The sequence below is a fragment of the Equus quagga genome, chromosome 3 (genome assembly GCF_021613505.1).
Source record: "Equus quagga isolate Etosha38 chromosome 3, UCLA_HA_Equagga_1.0, whole genome shotgun sequence".
NCBI classification, from domain to species: domain Eukaryota; kingdom Metazoa; phylum Chordata; class Mammalia; order Perissodactyla; family Equidae; genus Equus; species Equus quagga.
The window spans coordinates 43,877,526-43,905,242 of record NC_060269.1 but is presented as its reverse complement, the minus strand read 5'-3'; the positions used below and the strand labels follow the sequence as shown (position 1 = coordinate 43,905,242).

Below are 27,717 nucleotides of genomic sequence, written 5' to 3'. Positions count from 1 at the left end.
CCCAGTGGGACAGCAGAATTATTACAAGAGCTGGGGGCCAAACAGAAAAAACTACATGTGTACTAAGTATTGTTATGGCTGAACAAGTATTATTACGTGCACGTATATATACTGCCATCTATCAAATGCATGATGCTGCTGCATTAATGATAAATCACATTTTAACATAAAAGCCTTAATGAATGCTAAAGAGATTTCCGTTACTGAGTACTTTTCAACCTGTAGGTAATAAACGTACAATGAAGCTGGAAAAAATATGGGCCCTGTCTTTATGGAAGCCACATCCTCTCCAAGTCCAGTGAAAAGATATAGAAACAGATAATTGCAATATACCTATTACATTGTTATGAATTGGTCCAATAGTGGATAGATGTCTTCCTTGTTTATTTTTTTAATGTGAGAGATATTACAATAAGGGAAATGAGAAAATAGTTTATGTGGTATAAATTATTCCCTCCATGCATCCAGAAATTTTTTAAGCCTCCATTTTTTAATGCTAAAAATGGTAGTGTGAGGTTACCATTTGTTTAATTTTTGCATGAATTAGTTTAATTGAATTGCTTTAATTTTATCATATGAATGAATCAGATTTGATGGGAAAGTTTGTAGGAGGAAAGAAGAAGAAGAGAAAATGATTTTGAGGTGGCGTGCACTATGATTGCGTGCTATTAACTATAATAAGATGTTCATATTTACCCCTAAATTTTCTTACTAAAATTTCTTCTCACGTGCTATCAGTTGAGCAATGTCATTGCAGGCCTACATGTGAGTCTTTCTTTACACTCTAGATTATCTTCTGGATGGTTGCACTAGAGTTCCCTATAAATACCTCAGCTAAACAGATCTAAATAAAACCCATCACTATTTTTTCCCTAAAATCTGCAACTTTTTCCTTTAAACTCTACATGCAGGAAATTAGCAAAATATAGTATGTTACAGATCCACTTAGGTAACTTATATTCCTGGATTGAAAATGTAATTTCTGGGAACCTAAGAAAATATTTTCAAATACGGAGAATTTTCATACAAAAATATTAATTTCAGTATTATTTATAATACGCAAAAATTAGAAACAACTTAAATTTCTGACAGTAAAAGAATGTTTAAAAACTATGTTTTCTGCCTTGAAGAAATATTAAGCAGTCATTAAAAAGTGATAATAATACAAGCATTATAAAAATATGAATAAAGCTAATTATAAGTTAAGTGAAGAACAATTATCACAGGCTAAATTTAATAAAAAGCTTTTTCAACAAAAAGATGAGACTAATAAAAAATGGTTATATCCCTTCAACAAAAAAGGGAAAGAAAAATAAACAGAATGGTTATAATAATGGAGAGGAAACATACATGATTATTTCCTTTCCCAGTATTCTATAATAACTATGTCCCATTTTTAAAAAACTATACTCCATCAAAGGCTTTATTTTAAATCATATCTCCATAAGAAAAGACTTCTTGGAGAAATAAGAGATACCACATCAGGATTTATCTGCCTCACTTATGTCTTTGTTTCTAGTATCCTAGAGGAAAAAAATATATTGAATAATTTGCTTTCTTATCCAGCAATCAGTTCATTGCCAATATAATTCTTACAATAAAGTCTAGGTCATCAAATAGGAAACAGAACCTAAATGGAATAAATTGAATATTTTAAAAAAAGTATTGCAATTTGTATTAAAATATTATACTAATAGTTAAAAACCAAAATCTTCACTGAGTCAGCTTGTTCACATTACCATGAGAAATCTATCAAGTCATCTGCTAAATGTTGTAGAGTCTATAAACGTTGGTGAATTACATTAAAAAATAAGATGAGGTTGAATGAACTGAAAGCATTTAGGTCCATGCGGCATGTGATAATTACGATTCAGAGCAGGAGCACACTCCAAAGAAAAATTCTTTCAACCTTTTTCAAATGTTCAAATCTAATCAAGTCTCAAGCCTATTATCATTTTCAATTAAAAGTCAAATCATAGAAACACAATTCTGGGCTGAGACAAAATCAGCAGCCTCTGTATCCAGAGTTCTTTTTGTTTATGTTCTGCACATGTGGCTCATTTATTTTTCTAAACAAATATGTTCGCATTTTTGATTGGATAGTTAAATATTTCAGTTTTAGTCTACCATTCACTAAACTAGATGTAAATTAATTTGAAGGGAACATGATGGCAATGTAACTATCTCCTTACTTGAATGCAAATGTATCATATCTGCTCTGATGTTTATGTTCTGTGAAATCCCTCACTTGAGCTGGAAATTTATATGTTAGTGGGGGGCCATTATGTTTTGCAGTGCTGTATCACGATCACACACACTTTGAAGAAATCTGGGAAAACGTTTTCATGGTCCGTTTTCCAGATGCACTTTTTATTCCATTTTAAATGTATATTTATTGAGGCTTATTTTTCAAAACTAAATTGAAATACGCATTTTAAACATGTTTGTTATGCCCAGTAGTCATCAGACATTATTCAATAATACATTACTCTAATCACTGATACCAGAAAACAATATTCCGACAGTAAATATAAAAGAAAGGAGATGAAAAGAAGTTCTATGTACATTCAGAATTTAATGAATATACAAAGAGGATAAATAGGCTATAATATAGAGTTTTATGGGTTAGCAAAATGATCACATCTATTCCTAAACACATGTTATTTGCATCGTGCTAAAATAGAAAAAAGTACCATTCAAAAAAGAAGTACTAGATTTTAGGTACTACGAAAGTGTTACAAAATTTCCTATGAATGGCCACTTTCCAAATTTTCCTTGACACTCGAAATTGAGTTGAGTGTAGTTTAAAAAGCACTGCATATAGCATCAGAAGACAGGGCTCAAGCCTAGATTTCACTATTTGCTATGCTCTTTGTTGGGCAAGTTAGCTATAGTGTCCAAGACTTCTTATCAAAGAAACAGAGGAGCAATGTCTCCTCTATGTCCTAATAGTGTTGGAAAGGAAGGTGAGGAGTTCAATAGTTTCCTAGCAAGTCCTTTAAAAAACTCCTATGCAACAAATATCTTTACTCCAGTTCTATAGGTCCAGATTCCAAGTTATCAAGTTATATTTTGCCCAGGGTCACAAAACCATGTGACAAAATGGAATTTGAATCCAGATCTCTGTGTTTCTGGGGTAATGGGGGTGACCAACCATCCTGGTTTGCCTGGGACTGTCCTGGTTTTAGAACAGAAAGTCTGGAGTCCCAGGAAACTCCTGAGTTCCAGGCACACTGGGAGGCTTAGTCTCCTTGTTTGGCAAATACTACATCAAATGAATAGAGTTCAAGGAAATGAGAAGCTGGGTGAGTTGCAAAATATGCTAAAAAGGCAAATTATTGACCAGCATGTTTGCTTTCTTTTTTCCTTTTATTGCTATCTATCCTGGTATAAAACTAGCTTGTCTTTACAATGTTTTGAAAACCACTATCCTCATCTACAAGAGTCTGTGATCGACTAAGTTCAGAAAATGATTCTCACATCGGCATATTACAGGTTCTGAAAAATCCTACAGTAACAATTCCCATTTAACTTGGTTTGATCAGTGATGCCCACACTAATTACCACTTTAAAACGTCCTTCACACCAAGGACTTTCCATAAAAATAGTGTTTTGTGTAGTGTCCTTTAGGGTGTTAAAAGTTTATGGCCTAGTAAATTTTACATGCTCATTTTTAAAATAGCATCACTTATTTAGTTAAAGTTATTATACACTGAATATATTTCTCTGGAGAATCCCACACAACGTAATTCTCAGTTTCTTCATTTAACAAAATTATCAACATGGTCAAAAATGATGAGCTCTAGGAAAAATAAGTAAACCCACAAGAGAAACTTTAGAAAGTCTTTTTTTTTTTTTTTTTTTTTTTAAGATTCTTGGCAATGACCAAGAACCAACTAGAGCCATAGGAAAAAGAACAGTATTAGCAAACACATTATGAACTTAAAATTATCCACGTGTCTTAATTTCAAACTCAACTGCAGTCTACCCTCTGGAAAAGGGCTATGTGTGATAAGGTCATCTTTAATTTCCGATAGCCTTTTGAACATGCGCCCTTTGAAACTTCACTGTGCAAAGTCACAAAATCTTCATAAAACCTCAGAATTGGTAGAGCAACAGGAACTCTCATTCACTGCTGGTGAGAATGCAAAGTGGTACAGCCACTTTGGGAGACAGTTTGGCAGTTTCTTACAAAACTAAACATACTCTTATCATGTGATCCAGCAGTCTCACTCCCTAGATATCTACCCAAAGGAACTGAAACCATATGTCCACTGAAAAACCAGCACATGGATATTCATAGCAGCTTTATTCATAATTGCCAAGACTTGGAAGCAACCAAGATATCCTTCAGTAGATAAATAAATTGTGGTACATACAGACAATGGAATATTATCAGTGCTAAAAAGAAATGAGCTACTAAACCATGAGAAGACATGGAGGAACTTTAAGTGCATATTATTAAGTGGAAAAAGCCAGTCTGAAAAGGCTACATACTGTGTGATTCCAACTATACGGCATTCTGGAAAATGCAAAACTATGGAGACAGTAGAAAGATTGCCAGGGATGGGGGTGGGAGGAGAGATGAATAGGCGGAGCACAGAGGATTTTTGGAGCAGTGAAAATACTCTGTATGAAACTAGAATGATGAAAGCATGTCATTATACATTTGTCCAAACCTATAGAATGCACAACACTAAGCGTGAACTATAACGTAAACCACGGACTTTGGGTAATGATATGTCAACGTGGGTTCATCAATTCTAACAAATGTATCGCTCTGGTGAGTGAAGTTGATGCTGGAGGAGGCTATGCATGTGTGGGGGCAGGCATGTATGGAAACTCTGCACTTTCTGCTCAGTTTTGCTGTGAACCTAAAACTGCTCTAAAGAAATGAAGTCTTCATTAAAATTTTTTAAAAAATTCAACATCTTTAGTAAGCACACAAGCTGTATCACATTTCCAAGGATGAAAAGACAGCTCCATTGTCGAGAAACCAAAATTAACATCCTTTGTTATTCTCTATGAATAATAAAAGTAATTTTTAATCTACTGTGAAGAAAGACTTCACGTAAAAGGAATATATTAAAAAACAAGATATTTTTGCCTATATTAGACTGGCTGTTGACCCTGACTGAAAATCCTGCTTAAGGACCAAGACTTTTACATTCTGAAACTTTAGATTCACTTAAAGATTCAAATTTTCTGATAAAACTAATCAGACTCACAGAGATAGAAAAAAGATACTCAGATCAACACACTGTCTGGTTTTAATTCTCCCCTAGGTAGGTAAAGACTTTCTTAGAGGCAGATCTTCTACTTTGTAGGTTGCATAAATTCCTCCCCCTAACTCTCCCCACTTCCTAGGACCCTTCTAACAAGGTGAAAGTTCCTTATTTTTCATAATCTATGAAAAAAACCCAAATATTTTCCAGTGTAATTTAGGACTTGATTTCGGCATCTGGAGCTCAGAGATGACTACCGACAAGTCACTACAATTTTTGAGAGACAGAGGAACCATTTGAGGTGGCATAGATTCAGCACAAATGAGAAATGTTAGGGTATGTTTCATTGAGTGCCTAAGTTAGCACTTCACATAATCACAGTATTAGAGATTCGGGAGAAATCTTGGAGATCAACTACATTTATTCCCTTTATAGATGAAGAAGTGTAGAAATGAGATGAACTCAGATATCTGCAGTATAATTACAAATAGTAGCAATGTATTTTTATATTTAATGGTGTGTAATATACACTTAAATAGTACTATATATTATTTTTCAATTATTTTTATAAAATATGTAATTATATCAATATTTTATTTATTATTACATGTTTTACTTTATGGGTTTACTTCAGTCATATACATACCTTTTAAACCTAAAATATAAGAAACCAAACATGTCAAGCCTCTAGGTTGTTGTGTGGCAAATATTTTAATATTAGGAGTAGGGGATGCCAGCGTGTCAGCAGCGGTTTCGGTCAGTGAAAACATTCAAGAAGTAGAATTAATTCTATTAAGCTACCAGGGTACTACTTAATGCACGACACTAATTACTGAACTGAAAAAGATTATACTATTTTCAGGCAGGCCTAATAACTCTCTTAGGACAGCAATTAAGAAAGTTTGAGTCTGTGCTTTAAGTCATTTCCTGAGTAAAATGAGATTCTTGTGGGAAACGCATTATTTAAAGTGCCACACAAATGTCAGTCACATCTTATTGCTGAATTCCTTAACACTGGCAGGACATTGCAGACACAAAAGTCAAGCTAATGTTTAAATCGTCGATGTTACAAGGTGGAATGGATAGTTATATCTTGCAAATTGTTGAAGACACCAAAACCACTGACAATCTAACTAAAAACAGAAACATTTACAAACTAATTTTGAGATAGTGGCAAATCTTCCTCATAATCTGTCTGTTTTTGATTTTTTTTTTTTAAGGACTACAAAATGCTGACTTTAATTGTCCCATTCAAATCCAGGCGCCATGATGACTCAGGTCTGATTACTACAGTCATTTTACATTTCATCAAGTGAAACAACACTACTTTTCTGCCATGGTTGAATAAAAGAACATAATAAATGCTAGGGTAGAAATTTAAACCAAATTTCATAGCAATGATAATTACCTATTTTTTCTTCTTCAGTGATTTGATATTTTCAAAGTGTTTATATTTTTCATTTCATTACTCTTCATTTCAACAAATATCTATTATGTGTTTACTCTGGGCAAACCATTGTATGAGATTTGGGGCCAATAGGATACAAATGATGCAGACCGCCTTTCCAAGTCTTGTGTTTAATCCACAAATATCTCTCAATTGAATCTATTTTGGTATATTATAAATGAATGGTTATGAGTTTTGCAATTATTATTTCTTTTACAGATTAAAAGATTGGAGTAATTGGCAAATGTAACAAACCCATTCATTTTCCTCCACCCTCATGCCACAGCCACAATTCAGACAACTATCATTTGTTGCCGGGGTTGTTTGCAATATCTTCCTAAAGCTCTCCTGCCATCATCTGCACACCTGCAATCTGTTGTCCCCAGGGCAGCCAGGAATCTTCCTGTATCAAAACCATGATGATCACTTTCCTCTAGTAGTCCCCTTTTGCTCTCAGAATAAGACAAAAAGTTCCTTAGTAGGTCAACGAGGCACACAAGATCTGAATCCTGCATATTTCTAAAGTATTATTTCTCAAAATTCCTTCAAAACACCGTTGTTCAACCTCCAGCCTTATGGAAATATTTATATTTTCCTTGCACTGGGGACATTTTATCATATTTCTTCTGTGGGAGCCATTGTCTCTTCTTTCTCCTAATTGCTCCCTCTCCTTCAGGTTTCAAGTTCCATATTGCTTCCTCCAAAAAACCTTTTCTTACTTTCAGAACTTAGATTAGGAGCTTCTTATGGGAGCTATTACAGTTTCTTTGCTTCTCTCCATTTGTTTACCCAGAAAGCCTTTATTAAATAGTTACTACGTGTCAAGTCTTATTCTAGGAGCTTCAGATATATCAGCGAACAAACAACATCACAAAACTCTGCCCCCCGTGGCACTTACTTTCAAGCTGGAGGAGACAATTAACAATGTAATGAATAAATTAATTATAAATACAGGACACTAGAAGGTTATAATGGGAAAAAACTGGAACAGGAAAAGGGCAACAGGACATATCCTGATGGGAGGAGAGATTTCAATTTTAAATAGAGAGCCTGTTATTAGTTTCCTTGAGAAAATGGCATTTGAACAAAGACCTAAAGAGTGCAGGAGACTTAGCCATGCAGATATTTAAGAGGAGAATAGTCCAGAAGAGGAAATACCCAGTGAAAGGCCCTAAAGTGGGAAAGTACCTTTCATGCTTAAGGAAAAGCAGAAAGGCCAATGTAGCTGAAACAGTGAGCTGTTAAGAGATGAGATCACATGTGGCTGGGTGACACAGTATTAAGGACCTCATAGGCCAAAGGATGACTCTGGCTTTTACTCCAAGTGAAACAGAGAGCCATTGGAAGGCTTGGAGCCAAACAGCAACATAATCTAATTTATGTTTTTAAAAAAACATGGAAGATAGAGGGGCAAGAGTAGAAACAGGGAAACCAGTTTAGGAGACCATTGCAACAATCCTGGCAGAGAGACAACGGGGGCTGGATTTAGGGTGGTCGCAGAAGACGTGGTAAGAAGCGAGGCAGAGCTGATAGGATTTCCTGACAGACTGGATGTGGGCTGCCAGAGAAAGAGAGGAGTCAAGGAGATTTCCAAGTTTTTGGCTGAACTAACAACTAAAAGATGGTGTTGCCATCGACTGAGACGGAAAGACTTTTGAAGGAATAGTTTGCTGGGGGTGAAGAGGAAACAATGGTGGGAAATCAGACGTTTGGTTTAGAATAATTGATTCTAAGATGTCAATAAGACAATTTCCATCAATGCTACGAGGTAACTGCTGGTTTCGTCTGAAGACTATAAATTCCTTGAAGACTATAACTTTGTTCTCTGACACCTAAAACAGTGCTTGCTTGCAGAGTAAAAACGCAGTTACTAGTATTGAATGGATAAATGAATTGATGAATGAATGAATGTTGCCCCAAATTAGCAAATTAGTGAAAGTCAGACTCAAAATCTCAGTGCCACGACTCTAGAGTTATTTTTTGTACAGGACATAAGAATGAGGAAATTTAACATTTGCAATTTATGTGTTGTGGTTATTAAAATACATTAAATATTGAAACATTTAAGATTTTACTTGTATTTATTGAATAAGATTGATTTTAATTAGGAAACTGAAGGAGCTGCATTAACTTTTGGGGCAGAATACAACTTTAAAATAATCATTTGTTTAATATTCCCACAACCTGATAGAATTTATATAATTTTCAAAGCCAAACTCTGGACAGAAGTTGATGTAATGAATTGTATTTTTACATATTTTTATGCCTATAGCATGTTTTTATGGTAGTATAATAAAACGTGATTTAAATCATCAGGCAATATACCTGGTACAGTCAATAACCCAAAAGACAACATAAAAAGAAATAACCTCATTAGAGATATTTTTTCTCCCTTTCCTTAAACAGATCATGTATTGAGAATATGCTACTTGTTTATATTAGGAAATGCTACCTCATCTCCCGTGTAGGTTTCCTTGCTTCTGCCCATTGAGGCAGAAACAATCAGGAAAGTCCTGTCTTGTAAATACTATCTTTTACACCTGTTGACAATTGAAGAGCCTTAACTCTTGGCAGTTCCCACAATATGCCCCTCTCACTCATCCCACATATTTTAAATTCTCACAGCGGGGGGGGCGGGGGGGGGGGGAAAGAACAGTTCCCTGAGTTTGTCATGCAAAGCGTTGCATGGCTTCAAGTCTTTGTGTGTGTTGTTCTTTCCCAAGCACCCTCTCATACTTTTCCTCCTGCTCAACCACTGGCAAAGCCCTCCCTCAGGTACCCCACCTCTGGAAAGCCTTCCTTAACATCCCTTCCCCATATCATCCTAATCGTATGCAGGGAGCCGGCATATTTTACCTGCCTCATTTTCTATTATATTTGCCTATTCACATGCTTGTCTCCTTTGTCAGACTGTGATTATCAAAGGCAGGAGTCATTTTTTTTAATGCAGTTCCTGGCCCTCTAGTACATGAGCAATATGTGTCTGTCTTAGGATGAACTCCCACCCAAAGCCATATTCTCCCCACAGATTTTCAGTAATTTTTATCAAGCTTCAAAGGCCATGTAAAATATGTCTCCTCTTGGCACCTAGGTTTCCAAAGCTGTGCTAAATCTTAGTAAATGTTTAATCTTCACAGCAACCTGGGAATTAACAGCCATTACTGCATTGTGGAGATGAGAACCTGAGCCTAGGGTCACACAGTGAATCAGGACCTACATTTTTTAACTTATAGGACTTTGCTCCTCGCAGCACCTCATAGCAAGGGGCCATCAGGATCTCTCTGAAACTTGGCAGAAGCAGCCAAAAGGGAGGCAGTATAGAGGGAAATGCTCCAGTGAGAGGGAGCAAAGAAAGGTCACCATGCAGGCTCTCAACAGAGTGAAATCTGGGGTTAGTTTTGGCAAAAATGTTAACAGAATGCATTGCCAGAGATCTCTCATACCTCCAATTCACCTTGCATTTTGGTGCATGACATATGAACTTTAATAACAACATGACTTCCACAAAAAAAAGATTATCTCATTTTGCTTTCATTGTTCTCACAGCAGGCTGCATGGGGAGGCAACACGATGACTAACAGTATATTCAAAAGAAGCACATTGGTTCCATTTGAGGATAAATGCCCCCTGCACTCTTCATTAGAGAACTTAAGTGGCATCCTTTCTGAAGGCATGGAAGTCTGCAGTTCCACGGAATGGGATCGGCAGTCAGAAGTGTCCCCAGTGCAGGTGGAGACCGACACTGACACCAGCTGAAAGACGGGGTGTCCTTGCCTTCTCCGCAGGCTTGTTACATGAAGGTACTCCCACAAGCCTGCAACACTGTTACAAACAGTATTAATGCTGAATCTCAATCAAGGTCACCAAACCAGAGGTCACCTAATTTTGAGAAAAAATTAACTCTCGGTTATTCTTTAACATCCTATGGGATGCTTTCTTGAATTTGACTTAAAATTAATAGGATCCATGTTACATGCCCAAGAGTAGAGAACGTCAACGTTTCTAATGCTTATCTAGGACCAGTCTGAGAGCCAGATGCAAATTTAAAGCCAAACATCCATATCTGTTTTTCCGTTATGTGCAGAATAAACCAAATCAACAAAACCTCTCTATGATGCATAAACATAACTGTGAGAGCAACTGAAATAACACTGTCCCTGCCTGGTTCTCACACAATCTGCTTTATAATACACAAATTAAAAAATCACTATACATTTGAAAATGTTTTGCAACTTTTGCTCATAATTTTCATTAATCTAGCTTCATAAAGAATGTGAACATCGTGTTATCCCATTCATTCCTCAATCCACTCTTCTCCAGGTTTTACTCTTATCTCTGCTCTCAATCAGGCAGCCAACAGAAGAAAAAACCTTCCAATCAACAACAGAAACATTTACTTTGGAGGTAAATATATGTATGCATGTGTATACACAATAAAACATATTGAGTTAACAAGTGAAGACCTTAATGTGTCCAAACCTATGATGAATGAAGGATGAGTCTGGGTGGCACTTATATCAGAGCAGTGCATTGCATTTAAAATTCAAAGATCCTTTGACTGATTGCATAAAACATTATATTTATTTTTTTTAATTACTAAAACAAATTGAGATTTTATCTTCTTCCTAAAGTATCCCAAAACACAGGCTACTCACCACCAGTTGATACAGATATAGATGTGGACATTTGATAGATAGATACCTTAATTGTAGTCGTGTGTGCTCCAGGGTATTCTTTTTCTTCCAGTGTTGACCATCTTTCGATAAATTTAGATACTAGGGAATCATCATAGTCTACTATCTGAAATCCAGACACATTTGCACCTCCAAACTGAATTTTTAATAGGTCTCCATCAGTAAATCCCTAGACAGAGAACACGTTTATGTTAGGCTTTCTACTAGGAATCTAACAGAACTCAGCATTTACCAAATAACTCTATACATTGTGGTTTTAAAAATTTCAAAGAACACATGAGCCATAAAAAGCCTATAGTAAATGTTTCATGTATTTATCAGCCAATACGCTTCATCAGCACCTAGCACTATCTTGGCATCAAGAGTCCTTACTCAGTGATGGTTTATTGGTCATACTTACATAAAAGTTCTCCATTTTATTGAGAAATCTTCCATGGATGAGGACTACGTTTTATTTATTGAATCTATAAGACAGCACCACCATGTGGTTACAGACACCTAACAACATCAAGCTAGTTGTCCAAGAGCTACAACACTGTGAGCAAGTTATTCCTGTTTAAACTGTGCATTCTCTAAAGCAATATAAACATCTTTTAAATGAGAATGGAAGGTACTAAATGCTTAGCCATTATCTGAGAGCAATTAAACAATTTCACATTCATTTTATAAAACATATTAAATTTAAAAAATCAATTTCTCTTTCATTATTAGAATGAATTCACCCATTACTAAAACTATCATATGGTGTTTCCATTGATTTCAAATACTGTGGTGTCATAAACTACATCTCAGTTTGAGAGTACATTCTCTCCAAGATAAAATCACAATTTTAATAAGTCACAATTATAAATATTTTCTCCATATACACTTATTCTTTATTATTATGCATAAGGACTGAAAATATTCTGAATCCAAAAGACAGAAGAATCTTTTCTTTTTTGTTGACATTAAAAATATTTTTAATATTATTTTGTGGGGAAGGATAATTACTTTGTTATTGAGTCATAATTTTGGTTTTTCTTTTTATCAAAATAATGCAAATAGTTCAAAAAGGTATGTAACAGAAATCACAGATTTTCTGCTTTACCCCACCATACTCCAGTTAAGCTTCTTCAAAACAATCAATGCCAATAATTTTTATTCTTCAATTATTTACCTCCATATTTCTGCATAAGACATTTTTGCTGTCCTTTCTTGATCAATTCCATTTTAGATATTTTTATGGAGTTTTTGCTTATGCCAGATGAGTATGTAATTCTTTTACATAACCAAACCATTTATCTCCTCACCCATTTTAACGTTCACTGTTTTCACATTTATAATTCTGTTATTCAGAGCAAAGCCAAATATGTTAAGACTGCATTTTCCCTCTTTAATATTTCATTGTAATGTTACTAATTGCTTCATTTTTCACTACTATAGCTTTCTATATAATATCCTTACTTTTTTTCCAGTTGCTCCATGAAAACTTTTCATTTTTATATGAGTAAAATATTCAAACATACCAGGTAATCCATTTCATTTTTTTCTGAATTTAATTTCCAGGAGACCTCCTCCTAATGCCGTGGCTCCTCTTTCCATCTACCCTGCAGCTGTGACCCAGTGCCCTTTCCCACTTTTCCGAGTAGCTCCCCTGTGTCCTTGATCACTTTTCTGCCATGTTTGACTTCTTTCTTCTGCTAGTCCTCAATCATTTGCTGAGACACACTGGAGGTAAATTTTTTGAGACATTGAATGTCCGAAAATACCTTTATTTTGCACTGACACTTGATTAGTATTTTGGCTGAGAATAGAATTTTAAGTTGAAACCCTCATAATCTGAAGGCATTGTTCCACTGGCTTTTATTGTCTCTACTGAAAAATACAATGTCATTACTTCCAATTATTTTTGGTACATGACTCGCTTCATACCCCACTCTGCTTCTCACCTGTCAGAAACCTTTAAGATCTTCTTTTTATCTCTGAAATTTCATAGTATTTATTTGAAATATGAAAGAAGTCTTTTTTCTTTCATGATTGTGTGTACTCAACGGACGGATTTGTGTCATTCAGTGCAGGAAATTTTTCTGAATATTTCTTTGACAATTTTCTTCCCCTGTTTCCCCTATTCTGTCTTTTTAGAATGCCTGCTATTAAAACATTATAATCCTTAGATTAAACATCCAGGTCCCTTACAGGTTCCCCTGCACACACCACTTTATATTGTCTTGTCATTTTGTTACATAATCTGGAGGATTTTCTCAATTTTATCTTCAAATTCATGCAATTTTACTTATTATTTTAGAAAAAATTATGTTAACTTCCCAGAGCACTTTCTTATTCTGATTTTTTTCCATGATATCCTTTTCTCTTTTTTTATGGATAATATAATTTCTTTCATTTCTCTGCAGATATTCATTACAATTTTAAACATTTTCTCATGTTTCCTGCCTGTTCTGTTTCTGTTTATTTGTATTGCATCCTTCACAGCAAAGACTTTTCTCAAATATCTGGTTATACTTGACTGTGTAAGAGCAAGACTCGAAAAGGTTTCTGGGAATTTCTGTGTGCAAGGGCAAGCCTCACTGATGGTTCTGCTTCACTGCAGGGTAGGTAGTAAGGTGGGGTGAATGGCATTGCTTTTTGTCCATACCTGAAGGGTTGAAGAAATGACACCTGGATGCCCTCATGAACACTGCTTCATCACTTTATGGACAAGCTATCTTTTTAAAAGCTCTCCCAGGAACTTAATCACAGTCTGTGTTCGGGGAAACTAATCAAGCATTCAGCAATTCCTGAAAAAACTAATCAGTAATAGTATCTGGGGATGTTTCTAGCCTTTATAACCACCTTCTTTAACACTCATAAGACACTGGACAGGGAAAAAGGGACATTCCCAATCAAGAGTTTGGAAGATGAAAGCCCTTCAACTTTGGATGGCGTTACTCAATTTTAAATGTCAGTGAAATTTTCAAGGGTCCTCTAAATACTCAGAAACTGTAGCGCTCGACAGATCCTTTGAGCTCACTGATTCACTAGAAGTTCCATATGGTGAGGATATCAAGTATCCAGAAAAGGAAAAACAGAATTGGAATTCACATAAAATTTTAGATAAATTTCTTCCTAGAAGCATGACTTCAGCATGAACTTGCTTTAATTTTCTTTTTTTATCTTTTTACTTTTTCCATTCGAACACTTCTTTCCTTTTTCATAGCATCAGATATCAACTCTCAAATTGATGAGCCACCTTCTGTCATTATTTCTCAATGTTCCAATATAATCTTCTCCATCTGGACATTTTTAAAGATCACAGCTTTCAATGTGGCTCTGTGTTGTTCATCAAATGGCACGATTCACACGAGGGACTGACTGTTCAGGCTGCTCCCTGCACAGAATGTGGTTCTGAAGAGAGTGAATACAGAGCTTCATCTATTTTAACTCTTGCTTCTCTGGTAGGGAGTTATTTAGGGTCTATAATATCATATTAAAAGGGTAATTGCAATAAATTTTATAGTAGTTAGTGATTTCATTGCCAAGCGAATTTTATCTTAAACAATCAACTTCTCCCAATAGCACATAGATATGAGATTTAATATTCTAAACTACTGGTGCCACCTTCTAGTGAAAATAATAACTAGCAGTTGTAAGATGGTAAGTTGTTTTTAATCTCTTTCCATCACTACTAAAAATAATGTCTTCTAATGTAACAATCTGATATTACAGAAATGATAAAATAAATCTGCATTTATATAAACATGCAACCTTTTCAAAGCTCTTTTATGCTGTTTTGAATAAGCTCTCATTCTCTCTCTCTCTCTCCCTCCTTTTCTCCACCTTTTTTCTGAGGTTAGGTGTCCTCAATCACACAGAATCACACTTATTAAACGAACATAAACCTTTGCAACACGAAAGTTGTAGGTTTGTTGTACATCTGGTATAAAAACTATTTTGAAAAAAGAAATGTCTAATGATAATTTTAAACTGACTCTGATTATACTTAAGAGAAAGAGATACAATTAACCACTTGGATGGTCAGTACAATCTTAATTTGAAATCCCAATGAAAAAGTGATCATCTATAGGAATTCAATTTTCATTGTTTTGCTTATATAGCAAGTAGAAAACCAGAAATAAATAATGTCTAATACATAAATATTCTGGATATTTCCAGGTTTAATTTTGCACTGACATATTCTCACAAATGTGCGTTTATTTCAAACATTGTATATACTAAAAATTTTAAATGAATAAGCAAAGGGTAAAGTTTATAAAACATAGTGATAATGAGAAACAAGGGGAAATTTGAACAATTAAATTTTAATGTTTCTGAAAATTTTCCCTTAGTTAAAATATGCCTTCTAAGACAATTTACAAATCTTGTCAACATTGCTCTATAATTTCTTATATCATTTATAGTAATAAGAAATTGATTAGAAAATGTAAAGTGGGAAGTAAATATAAAACATAACAAATTCAGAAGAATATTGTCACTTTTAATCGATCAATATAAAAAATAAGTTTTTAAAAATACTACTGATAAATATTGGCCATTCAAAATTATTTTTTAATTAATAAGCATCTCTAATAAAATAATAAATATCAATTAATTCACCTACCAGATTTGCAATGATGTAATGGTACCCTTTAACATGTTTTCCAATGGTAATAACCTAAAAAGTTATAGAAACAATTATTTAATAACGTAGATAAGATAAATGTAAAACTACTGATGTTATGACCTGATTTAGGAAAAAAATGGAATTTTATCTACTATGTTTTTTGACGTTCCACAATGAGTCATACTTGAGAAAATATAATTGTCAAATCCAGACAATATTTCTCTCAGAAAAAGTAACAATACATTTTAGTGCTTTATAAATGTTATCTTTCAAGAAGCCAACAACCAAACAAAAATAATTACCTTGGTTTTGCCAGTAGTGAAAATAAGGCCACAAGATTTTAAGAAACATAAAACCAACAACATGTTGAACCCATAAGTCATAATTTTATTTCTACAAAAGCTATGTTTTTTCTTTCCAATGAAACTTTAAACAGCTGAAACCAACAGCTGAGATTTTATATTTCTACATCTACACTCACAGATGAACACACATAGAGTCTATAATAGGACATAAATTGGAAAAGAATATTAAAAAGCATCTAAAAGAATTCTTATATGGATCTATAAAATAATATTCCTATCTTAAGGATTTTGAAATGTTTATAGTTTAGTTCAAATGGACACTATTATTTCTAGCTGGAGGCAGCAAAGTATCAGAGTATAATTTTTCTCCACAAATCTAAGTCAAAACCCAATTGCTAGATAAACACTTCATGGAACAAGTGGTAGTTTGGGTAATGCTCACAGCAGTTTTTGACACTATTGAATCAATTTGACTTTCACTGATCTATATCAATTATGAGAGCAGAAATAGGTAAAATAGCCATGCTGTAGTCCTAGTACTTAGACATTCAAATGCAGTTTCTATTTTTAAGAAAATAGTCACACTAGGGCCACCCTGTGGCTGAGTGGTTAAAGTTCCACTCATTCTGCTTCTGTGGCCCGGGTTTGCATGTTTGGATCCTGGTCATGGACCTACTCCACTCATCAACCACACTGTGGAGGCATCCCACACACAAAATAAAGACAGATTGGCACAGATATCAGCTCAGGGCTAATCTTCCTCAAGTAGACAAAAGAGGAAGGTTGGCAATGGATGTTAATGCATTAGAGGATGACGAATCTTCCTCACGAAAAAAAAAAGAAAAAAGAAAATAGTCACACCAATGGAAAGCATGAAATGCCAGAACCATAGACAAAAATGTAAAACATTAGCTTTCTTCCCCGATTAAAGTGTTTTGGTGGCTTCTCATTGCTTTTGGCATAATAAACAAAATCCTTCATATGCTGCAAAGTCCAACGATCTTGCAAACTGCTCCAGCCCCACCATCACTCTCTACACTAGAGCCACATCGGCCCTCATTTAGTTTCTTTGTGCACAAAATGGCTTCTTTTCATCACTTCAGGGCTTTACACATTCTATTCCCTCTGTTTGGAAAGCTCTCTCCACCACCAAATCCTTTGTCTTATTCATTCGAAAGGCACAATGGATGTCAACTCAATGTTACTTCCCAGAAGAAGACTTCCCTGACTTTCCCTCATCCCCGACAAAGTCAGGTGCTTGAAAGCAACACATTTAGTCAAAGATTAAAGGCAAAAATCCTAGGAAGGATTCCACCATATGCCGCTTTAATATTAACTGGTAGCTCTTTAGAAAGGGGCGAGTTAGGGCTAATATTATTTAATTTCTAACCTATTTTGTATAACACAACTAAACTGCCTTGTCCAAGAAACTGAACCTTCTGTATTGAAGGGAGAATTCTGAAGAAAAGATGCCATTCTGAATGAAAAATATATTAATTAGTATCAGCTGAATCGAGTTGATTATGTACTTCATATTTCCTACTGACATCTGTTGGCTCTGCTTTCTGAATCATGCATGTCTTCCTTCTGGGAATTCAGAAAAAACATAGAATAAATGGTGCCATCAGTAGTCCCTACCTGAGTTTAGTGTTCACTGAGAGAAAGGAGGGATATGAAAATCCACTAGCCCTACTTCTACTTAAGAATTAGTGTTGGCATACTAATAACCATCATATCTTTGCTTTATAATAACCATTAGTATTACACTAATGATAGAAAATTCATGTTAATTTCTAAATGTTTTTGATGGCTGAGTTCTTTTCCTACCTAATTACAGCTAGAAATAAGTGCCTCCAAGGTTTTAGCATATGATAAAATACTTATAGTCTAACAAAGTTCCATTCTATTTCTAAATTTAAGTTCTTATGAAAATTAAAACTTCATCTCATCTCTATTCTCTTATAAGTATTAATAGAGTAAATAAGTAAATAGTGTTTCCTTTTCTTGAAATGTAGTTCAACCCCATTTTTTGCCTGGTAAACTCTAATCCTTGAAGACCTTCCTTAATCTTTCAATCTAAATTATTTCTTTCCATAATTCTCTCTCACAACATCTAATTATTTTCATTCAATAATAAATACCATTATTATAATTACATATTAATTTCTGTAAATAGATATTCACCTGGCTGGGGCCTTGCCTGTTTTTGTTTTGTTTAACATTACTTTCTTGGATCTACTGCAGTGCCCGCTGAGCAAACAGTAGACATTCAGAGAAATTTATTGAAGAAATAAATCAATGAATCCAAACCAGCCAAACACTACCTGTATGTGAATCCTTCACAGATCATCCCACCCCTATTAAGATAGTTACTTCCTCCTCCATGCTCTTAGACCACATTGTATAATTTGTAATATTCTAGCATTACATGTGTACATTTTTTCTTCCCCTCTAAACAATGAATTCATGGGATGCAGACACCACTCTTACCTTTCTTTGCATCCCTCATTCCAAACATACATGTCCTCAATAAATGTTTATTGATTCATGCAACCATCCATCGTACACACTCATTTAATACATTCAAGAGTATCTTATGAAAATACAAATAATATATATGCACAAAGTATTCTGTATATTTTGAATGGATGTCTATATGGACATTTATTTAATCATGATTATATATTTGCTTCAAAACATTACATTGCATAAATTCCCAGTTTCTCTTGTAGTTCTTCTACTTTTGGAAAGAATTATTTTCATATAGGTTTTCTCCAACATTTATTATGATGAGTCATGAATACTTAAAGTTTTTAAACCAAAGACTAATGACTATTATTAAAATTCAGTTTTAATGAGAATCTCCTATGAAATTCAAATGAGTTGCTGAAGTTCACATTTAAACAAGAGCTCTTCCAGTTAAAAACAATCCTAACTTCATCTCCTGAGACAGGAATCAAGATTTCTCTGATGAAACGTTCACCTTTCTGGCATACAACATTTAGTTCTTTCTCATAATAAGAGCGACTTTTATTCAGTTATTTAATATTTCATGAGAGATCCATTTTGTATGTCTCAGGGCCTATATTATTATATACCATTTAAGGCTGCCTCAACATTTATGTTTGCAAAGTGCTGGGTATTATACAAATTAGTGAATCTAATTTTCTCCTCAAAGCATAGAAGGGCCAAGAAATGCATACTCAACTGTGTATTTTTCTTCCAATCTTATATTATGCCAAAGAACTAGCAGTCATCATTACACACACACACACACACACACACACACACACACACACACGTGTTTATTAACTCAGAATAGAAGCGGATACCCAGTATGGAGGCTTACTTCATAAATTATAATGGTGCTTCACCACCCAGGTCACTAGCTCTATCTAGAAAACATAGGGGATATTATTTTTATCATGAGGATGTTACTGCATTGCTGTCCTGTCCTGAAAGATCTTAAACAGAAGCAGGGTGACACGGTAAGCACAGATAAAACATCCTTACCTCTGGTATCATGCTACTCTTGAAAACATTCCACATTAATACATCTAGTTTACTTCTCAACCGGTAAAGTCTGTCTTTATATGTCTTTCCTACACAGTTTAATTTCATAGATTAATAGTTTTCTAGTGACACCAAACCTACCTAGTAGGAGGAAAACATTACTTCTTGGGAAAATAAATACATGCTTTTTCTGAAGCCAGACTCATTTAGACAACAATACAGGCTTGGCACATGATACTGTACTCTAATGAGTACTTCATACATAGCCAAAGAATTCATGAACTACTCACTTTTCTCTTAGGGCCCAGACTTATTTTCATTTAATATGTGTCTATTCTTTATCTCTAAAAAGTTCAAAAGAATTAAATTTTAAGTTTCCAATTAAAAATATCAAAGATTAGGGCAACACTTATAATGTAAAACATAAGAGTCAGGAATTATATATTGAATATATTTCATGATTAGTAAGATGTGTCAGCATTATTGAAGAGCATATGCTACTGCTAACTGAAGCCCGAGATCATTTAATTGGTGATCTTTGCTGCATCCTACATAAATCATAAAGGAAAAACTGCTGTCCAAGCACCTCACACAAACACCCTTGCAAACGCCGACATCGCGCACGTATTCTATATTTGGTGCCATTAGAAAACAGAGCAGCAAACCTGGTCTACAATGTCGTTGACTTTATCCCGTTCACAGTCAAGGATCACACGCCGTTCCTTTTTTAACTCCAGATCCTGAAAAAGTGACCGGTAGGTCTCATCTTTCTTGTCATTGTTAATGTTTCCCACATTGATAGCAGTCACTTGCCATTTCTTTTCAGCAGCGGAATCCAGCACAGCTTGCAGTGTTGATAAGCCTAGGAAGGCAAAGAAAAATGATGACTGATAAAGATACTTGAATAACTCAGAATTGTGTTGTATAACTCAGAATATATTTTTAAGGCTGACACTTTGTGCAACTAAGGTGATGTTGACTCCTCTAAAAAGCTACAACTATGATCTTTATCAACATCTACCTATTTCCGCTTCAAATCAAAAACTCTTTTACCTACATGCTATTGTTCTTACTGAAAAAGTCATAGTCTGGGGGAAAAATATTATCCCCTCCTTTCAGCTCTCTGAGCTGTCTTCTTTTAGATATTACCAAAGTGTAATGTCTTTAACACCTCTGGTTTAAGTGAAGTCAAAGACATTACAAAAATTTCTTTCTCTTATAGAATGGAAAAAATTGCTTCATTATATATGATAGTCTATCATTTCATATTAATATCTTGAAAGGTTGAGTACATTTTCAGTGAGATGACTCTATGTGAGTAAAAGAACCGATAATCTCTATATGGCTGCTATATTTCCTTCTATTGTTTTCTAGTCAGCAATTTTGGTTTTTTTCTCAACCTTCTGTTATATCATTTTTTCTTATTGGGACTGATCCCATAGAGATTAAAATGTTCACCTATTAACCAGATGGTAGCAGTTAGTTTTTTAGCACAGATTTGTTACATTTACTTAACTTCCCAAATGAGAGATCATTTTACTATTTATTAGTAATTTTCCTCATAGCATTATAGGACTTAGAAAATTTTATTTTTATTTTTAATTGTTCACACATTACCTCATAATGTAGGACTGAGAGGGAAAACAACTTGGGAATTTATCACCTAAAGTTAAATCTGCAGTTTAACACTTGGAAAACCAGTCCATAAACTTGTCTTCCACACCACTTCAACTCTTCACAGCCAACCCAAATTCATCATTTCTATTAATAGCTTAATGAACAACACAAAATCAAGGCTCCAAAAAGAATTCAAAACTCATCACATCATCTTCCTGATGCCAGAAAGCCCTGCATCTTTCTCCAAAGAATATTGATCCTCTTACCTACAAAATGTGGGATTTACCTAATGTGATCACAGTGCTCTATAAATTTTATTCATGTACTAAACTTTATTTAAATCTGTTTACCATGGCAAAAAAAAATGTGCATTCTAAATGTTGTTGAAAACTATTTGAACCTGTAAAATATCATTAAAAATTTTATTGATTCAATATTGGCCCCGAGTATATAAAATGAGCCAAGAACATCTTGTTGATACCAGAAAGCAAGGAAGCTCTCCAAAACTATTAGCATTGTGTCAAAAGACTCAGGAGCCAATTCCATGAGAATCGCTTTAAATAAAGAGAAGGTGATTTGAATATCAAAAACAATAATAACTGCAAAAGACAAATACAGAAAATATTTTAAGTCCATGAATTCATAATAATATTTTTAAAAATGTTTGGTTACCTTTGAAAGATGCTAGGGAGCCAAGTTATTATTTTGAAAACTGGTAAATAAAAGAAGAAAAATTTGCATTTTCCTGCCTTTCCTATATGAACTATACTCAGGATAATAATTAATTAAGGGAAGTTTCTCTTTTGGAAAGACTCCAGCTAATAAATGATGAACAAATATAGATTTAGAATTATAACCATCTTGTAACATCTGGTGAATGACTGAATCAAGGTAACAATCATTAACTGCTGCTAACCACACAAAAAGAGAGACAACCAGAAGTTATATGTCTCCAAATGGGAATATTCGATGCCACCTATAAAGTATTCATGCTAAAAAAGTGAACATGAATCTCATCAAGCTTCTAGATCTAACTACCAATTTATAAGGAATATATGGTACAGAGTAATATGCTAAATACCATAGTGTTGCAATCATCAAAATTCAGACTATGGGAAACTCTATATTATATTATAAAAGCATCAAGAGATATATTAACCAATTGTGATATATGGACCTCATTTTTATCGTGATTCAAACAAATTGTGAAAGAAAATATGATGATATTAATGAATTATTGTTAGTTTTGTCTGTATATGATGATATTGTGGTTACGTTTAAAACGAGAGAAATTTCTTTCAAAATACAAACAAATATTTACAGATGAAATGACACGATATCAGGTATTTGTTTCAAAATAATTGTGAAGGGTAGAGGGACACAGATAAAGGAAGATTCTTCATATATTGGTCATTAATAAAGCTGGGTTAAGAGTCCTTGGGGGTCTTCATATTATTCTCTCTATTTTGTTAAGTAAAATATTTCATAATGAAAATTTAAAATAATTTACTTTTATTTCAAACTGGAAAGTTGAACCATAAATTGAACTTAAAGTGAATTTTGTTTTATGGAAAAATAATAAAATTGGTTTCTCTATCCAGTCTTGTACCAAAAAAAATATAGAACAAACAAGAATTTCTAAAGGGATAATTTAAACAGAGACCACATGCCACTGTAAAAAGAACTGTTAATGATAAGACTTATTTTACAAACTTCATGGATCACCTATGATTTCCATTCACCATTGATGAATTAAATCCTTCCATGATACAATTCACATCCTTTTCCTGTTTTTCATCGTCAGCGAAGACAGAACACACACAGCTGGTCATCATGATCAATTTGATAGTGATCGATGTGCTTGAAAACAGTTACTAAGTCTATCCAGTTTTCTTTCCACGTCAGAAAAAAAGCTAATTTTCTTAACATCTTCCACAACCTAACTCCTACTTTTCCACATTCCAACATTATGCAGCTCTCCGTTGTTATCTCCTTGAAAACAATACACCCTGGATGATGTTCTATATACTATTCACATATTGTCGTATAGCGCTTTCAAGTGGGCTTCCTTTCTTCTAGGTGATAAATTATTTCACTTCATTTTTTTTAATTATGAAGTTTACCACATAGCAAAGTTTCAAAAGTGATGATGCTCTTGATATTCTGTTTTATCTTTCAGCATATAATACAAGAAATTTTAAATATAAATAACAATGTGTAAATGGATTTTAGCAAGTGATATTTCTAAACGTGACATTTACTGGCAATTCACCTTAGCAGAGAATATGGAGACAAGGTATAAAATCAGGAAGAATGCATTTAAAGAAATGACTGAGATTCAAACTCATTCATTCTGTGTGTCAAAAGTAACTCACAGTTGATGTGAATTCTGTGATAATAAAACTCTCAGAATTAATATTTGGTAACCTAGGAAACCTAAAAAAAACCCTACATCCATTTATTAAGAAGCTAAACTGCTCAAGTGGTGCAATATCAGACGATGAATTTACTTTCATCAGAAAACACTGAACAATATTAAATCATCTCCTAAAGACCGCCAGAAGTAATTTACAGACCCCCCCACGGCATAGTTGACTCAGGATTGAAGAGACTGCTGTCCCAGGCTTAGTAATTCAGATTCTTAGATTTGTTTTCTCAGTAATAGTAACTGACCCTCTCAAATTCTCTCTCAACTTGATCTCCCCCTTTACCACAACTAAGAATTTTGTATTGTCTGGTTACTTTAAATTTAATAGATTATTTTAAAAGTCACTGAAAATGCATGTTACAACTATTGAGGTGAAATTAAATTCTTTAAATGTCCACAGATTCATGTTTTGGATCTCTTTGTACCATATTCTAATTAGGGGAGAAAGTATTACTTGAGATATACCTCTTTTCCTTCCACACAAACTATATAAAGAAGTATCTTCATACATACATTCATCCCTTAATTCAGAATATAAATTTATATGAACAATGGTAATTCTATATATATGTTGGTTTACTGAAAGCTATTAGTAAGTAGTGATCATTCAACTATAATATATACACTACTATATCGGGATATTTGAATTATTATAGCAGAGACCGATTTCTTATTATTGAATAACATAGAACAAAGAAAACTTGAGAGATGCAGTTGTTCATCTACAAATAGAAAAAAAATCCTGAAAATTAACTGTTCCTCCTAATAAATATTTTTAAAATATGTTCTAAAAAACTTTGAGAAACTTACAAGAGACTGAAATTAAGTTCTAAACTCTACTAAATTCTCAGTCTTTTGGCTAAAATAAAGAATGGCTGGACTACAGTATTGTTGGATTACTTTTCTTCCCCATGTACCTGATTGTCACCAGACTAATTGTAGCTGTACAACTTATTTGTAAACTGACAATCTCCCTAAAACTCTCTCAAAGTGTTACTAGCAGTAGCTCACAGCCTCCTCTTGAGCTAGTGTCAATAATACTGTGAGAGAGTTATCAAAAAGTCATCAGCCTAAAAACAGGGGAAGTCTAAATGTCTTAGTTTGCACATTAATGGGTGGGATTAAAAACGATTACTACAAATAGGTATATTTCAGGCAGACCATGTCTTTCTTCTTAAAAATATTTTCTTTGTTCCATTTAAAATTCACTACCCTTATTCATCTTTCAGGCATAGAAATTAATATTTATGATCACTAAATCATGGCAGCATGCCTAGGCCAGATTAGATTAACATATATTTCCCTCATTGACTTTCTCAGGAACATCTGAAAAGAAATTTGCAATTTGGAAGCATTTTTATTCTATGCATAATGACTTCTTGGAACTGGAATCAAAGTGCTTTCCCTTCAGGGGACAAATAGTATGGCTGAAAATTAAAACCAAGAGATAGAGATATAAAGCATTAATTCTGCTTTTACCTACTGTCTATAGAAATGTATTATCTTATGTTATTGACATGGGACCAATAAATAAAAACCACATTTTGATTAAGTCCTGCCTCAAATTTTGTACACATATATCCAAAGATAAAATCTATATTTAATGCATTAATATAGTTAACCCCATTACTCTATAGATCAAAATGTATTGAAGATTGATCTACTACTCTCTATGAAGTAGAGAGTGCCCTGGGAACTCGGTCATTAAACAGTGGCCAGCTGATGCAACATGGCTTAGCTAAAGAGAAGACACCAGCATCCTAAAAGGCTACACGGTACCAATTGAACAGTTTCAGGACTCCTCTCACCAGTAAGTTTAAAATAGTCAAAGATGATCTATACAAAGACCAGGATGCATCCATGCCCTTCTTTGTTTACAAGTGGGATGTAGTCTCCTGGTCCTGTTGCTCAGCATTTGGATGGACAGCTGGAAGCAGGAATGGTTTAACTGGCAGTCTTAGTTAAGAGCAGTGAAATGAAGAAGCATAAAAAATTTTTATATCTAGTTCATATTCAGGACAGAATGTTGGAGAGCCATTTTCATGCTTGGGCGCCATGCTGTTCAAAATAACATCAATTTATATATTTTGAATTTAAAATTTAACAGTATGTTTATCTTATCTAGACTCTCAGAAAAGTAAAGATTATTAAAAAGTGAAAAAATACACAAAAACATATAATCCAGAAAGTGAAGAGAGTGTCATATCCAGGACAGACCATATTGTTTAAAATTGAGTCAGGTGGAGATGTAAGTTGAGAAAATGAAATCATGGGATCTGTTTTTAAAAGCATGTATAATATAGATAAAGATGCATTCTCAAATCATGTAACATTAAAATAAGGAGTGCTTTCTTGAAGTATAAGAGAAATGGGTTAAGAACCAAAGGAAACAAACCAGGTCACATGATGAACGCATGGATAAACTTTTAAAAATGTACTATAATGGCAAAGTAATATAAATTAAGACATCAACCAGGAAAAATCAGAGGGCAAAAATCCCATTTCCATGCGTCAAGTAAAACACTACATAAAAGTAAAGTCTCTTGCCAGTATTTTGAGAGTCTTACATATTTATCTCTGAAAATAGTTTCAGATGAAAGGCCAGTATAATAGTTCTCATGTTAAACATGAGCAGCTATTTGAGAATACCATAAAAATGTATCCATAAGGTAATTTTTGGCTTTAATATATAATTACTTAATACTATAACTCTACTTTGATGTTCTCTCAACAGACGCACTTGAACTCAAACCAATTCGTATAATTTAATGATTGGAGATTATCTCATCACTTCAATGTCATTTAATATTTCTAAAATATTAATAAAATCATTTTTAAATGTCTCAAGATCTTTTCACAAGTACATAAATCTATCCATCTTCACCCGATCATGTCCCAGAGCTTTTCCTTGTTAAGTATCTCTCTTCAAATACTAGAGTTTCTCTTTTTCTATTTATGTCAGCTGCTACCTATTTGAATTTTCTCAAAAGTTCAGTTTCAACTAGTTGTAGTCATAGTGATGGTGAAGTATGTCCGTAAACTAAAAACGCCACCTTCAACTTTGTCAAACAGTAAAGAGAATCCATTTCCTCATCCTTCAATTTAGCAAGCCAGATTAAGGTTCTCAAATAATCTCAAATTTAAAATGTGCAGACGCTTAACTCATTCATTTATTAACCCTATTTACTGAATATCAATTCTGTTCCAGTTAAGAACTGTACACCCAGTGTACCGAGTACTGCCTGGGCATTGCCTTCCTGGGGCTTACAGCCAGATCTTAAATAAAAAGCATAATGCTTAGCCTGTGTGACTAAAACAGTTCCTGGAACACAGTAGGAGCTCAATAGCACTTCTTGCATGAAAAAATGAACACCACTATTAATTACAAGTTATGATAAGTACTTTGTAGGAAAAGAAGAGATTGCTTTGAGAGAGAATAATGGTATGAAATGCATCTCTGTGGAAATGCTATATAAACTGAGATGTTAAGAAGGAGTAAGATTTAGAGATATGTGCAGAGTTTTGAGGTGAAAGAGTTTGGTGCATCTGACAACGTGAAAGAAGGTTATTTAGATGGATTTAGCTTAGTGAATGAGCAGGACAGTAGCATAAATTGGCAGGAACCAGATACTATAAGACCTTAAAGCCATGTTTAGAATTTTCAATTTTATCCTCATTATAACGTGAAGCCATTGAAGTGTTTTAAGCAAGGAAATGATGTGCTCAGAAAAGCATTTAAAAGCATTTTAAAATTCTGGCTAGTCTGTGGGAAACAGTTTAAAGAGAAACAAATGTGGAAATGGAGAGATGAGGAAATGAACGCATGATGAGGCTTGGCCTCGAGTCATGACAATGAACAAGAAGAGTGTCTAGGGATAAAATATATTTAGG

At 34.0% G+C, this 27,717-nt stretch overlaps 1 protein-coding gene across 1 annotated transcript in view; it reads right to left on the bottom strand.

Annotated features, from left to right (window-relative positions):
* GRIA2 (glutamate ionotropic receptor AMPA type subunit 2) overlaps positions 1–27,717 on the bottom strand; it is a 138,797-nt gene that overhangs the window by 30,661 nt on the left and 80,419 nt on the right. The window contains exons 4-6 of the mRNA XM_046656749.1: positions 20,447–20,643; positions 15,961–16,014; positions 11,374–11,535 (exon numbers count right to left, since the gene is read on the bottom strand). Coding sequence (XP_046512705.1) covers positions 11,374–11,535; positions 15,961–16,014; positions 20,447–20,643 — 413 coding nt within the window. The remainder of the gene's footprint in view (positions 1–11,373; positions 11,536–15,960; positions 16,015–20,446; positions 20,644–27,717) is intronic.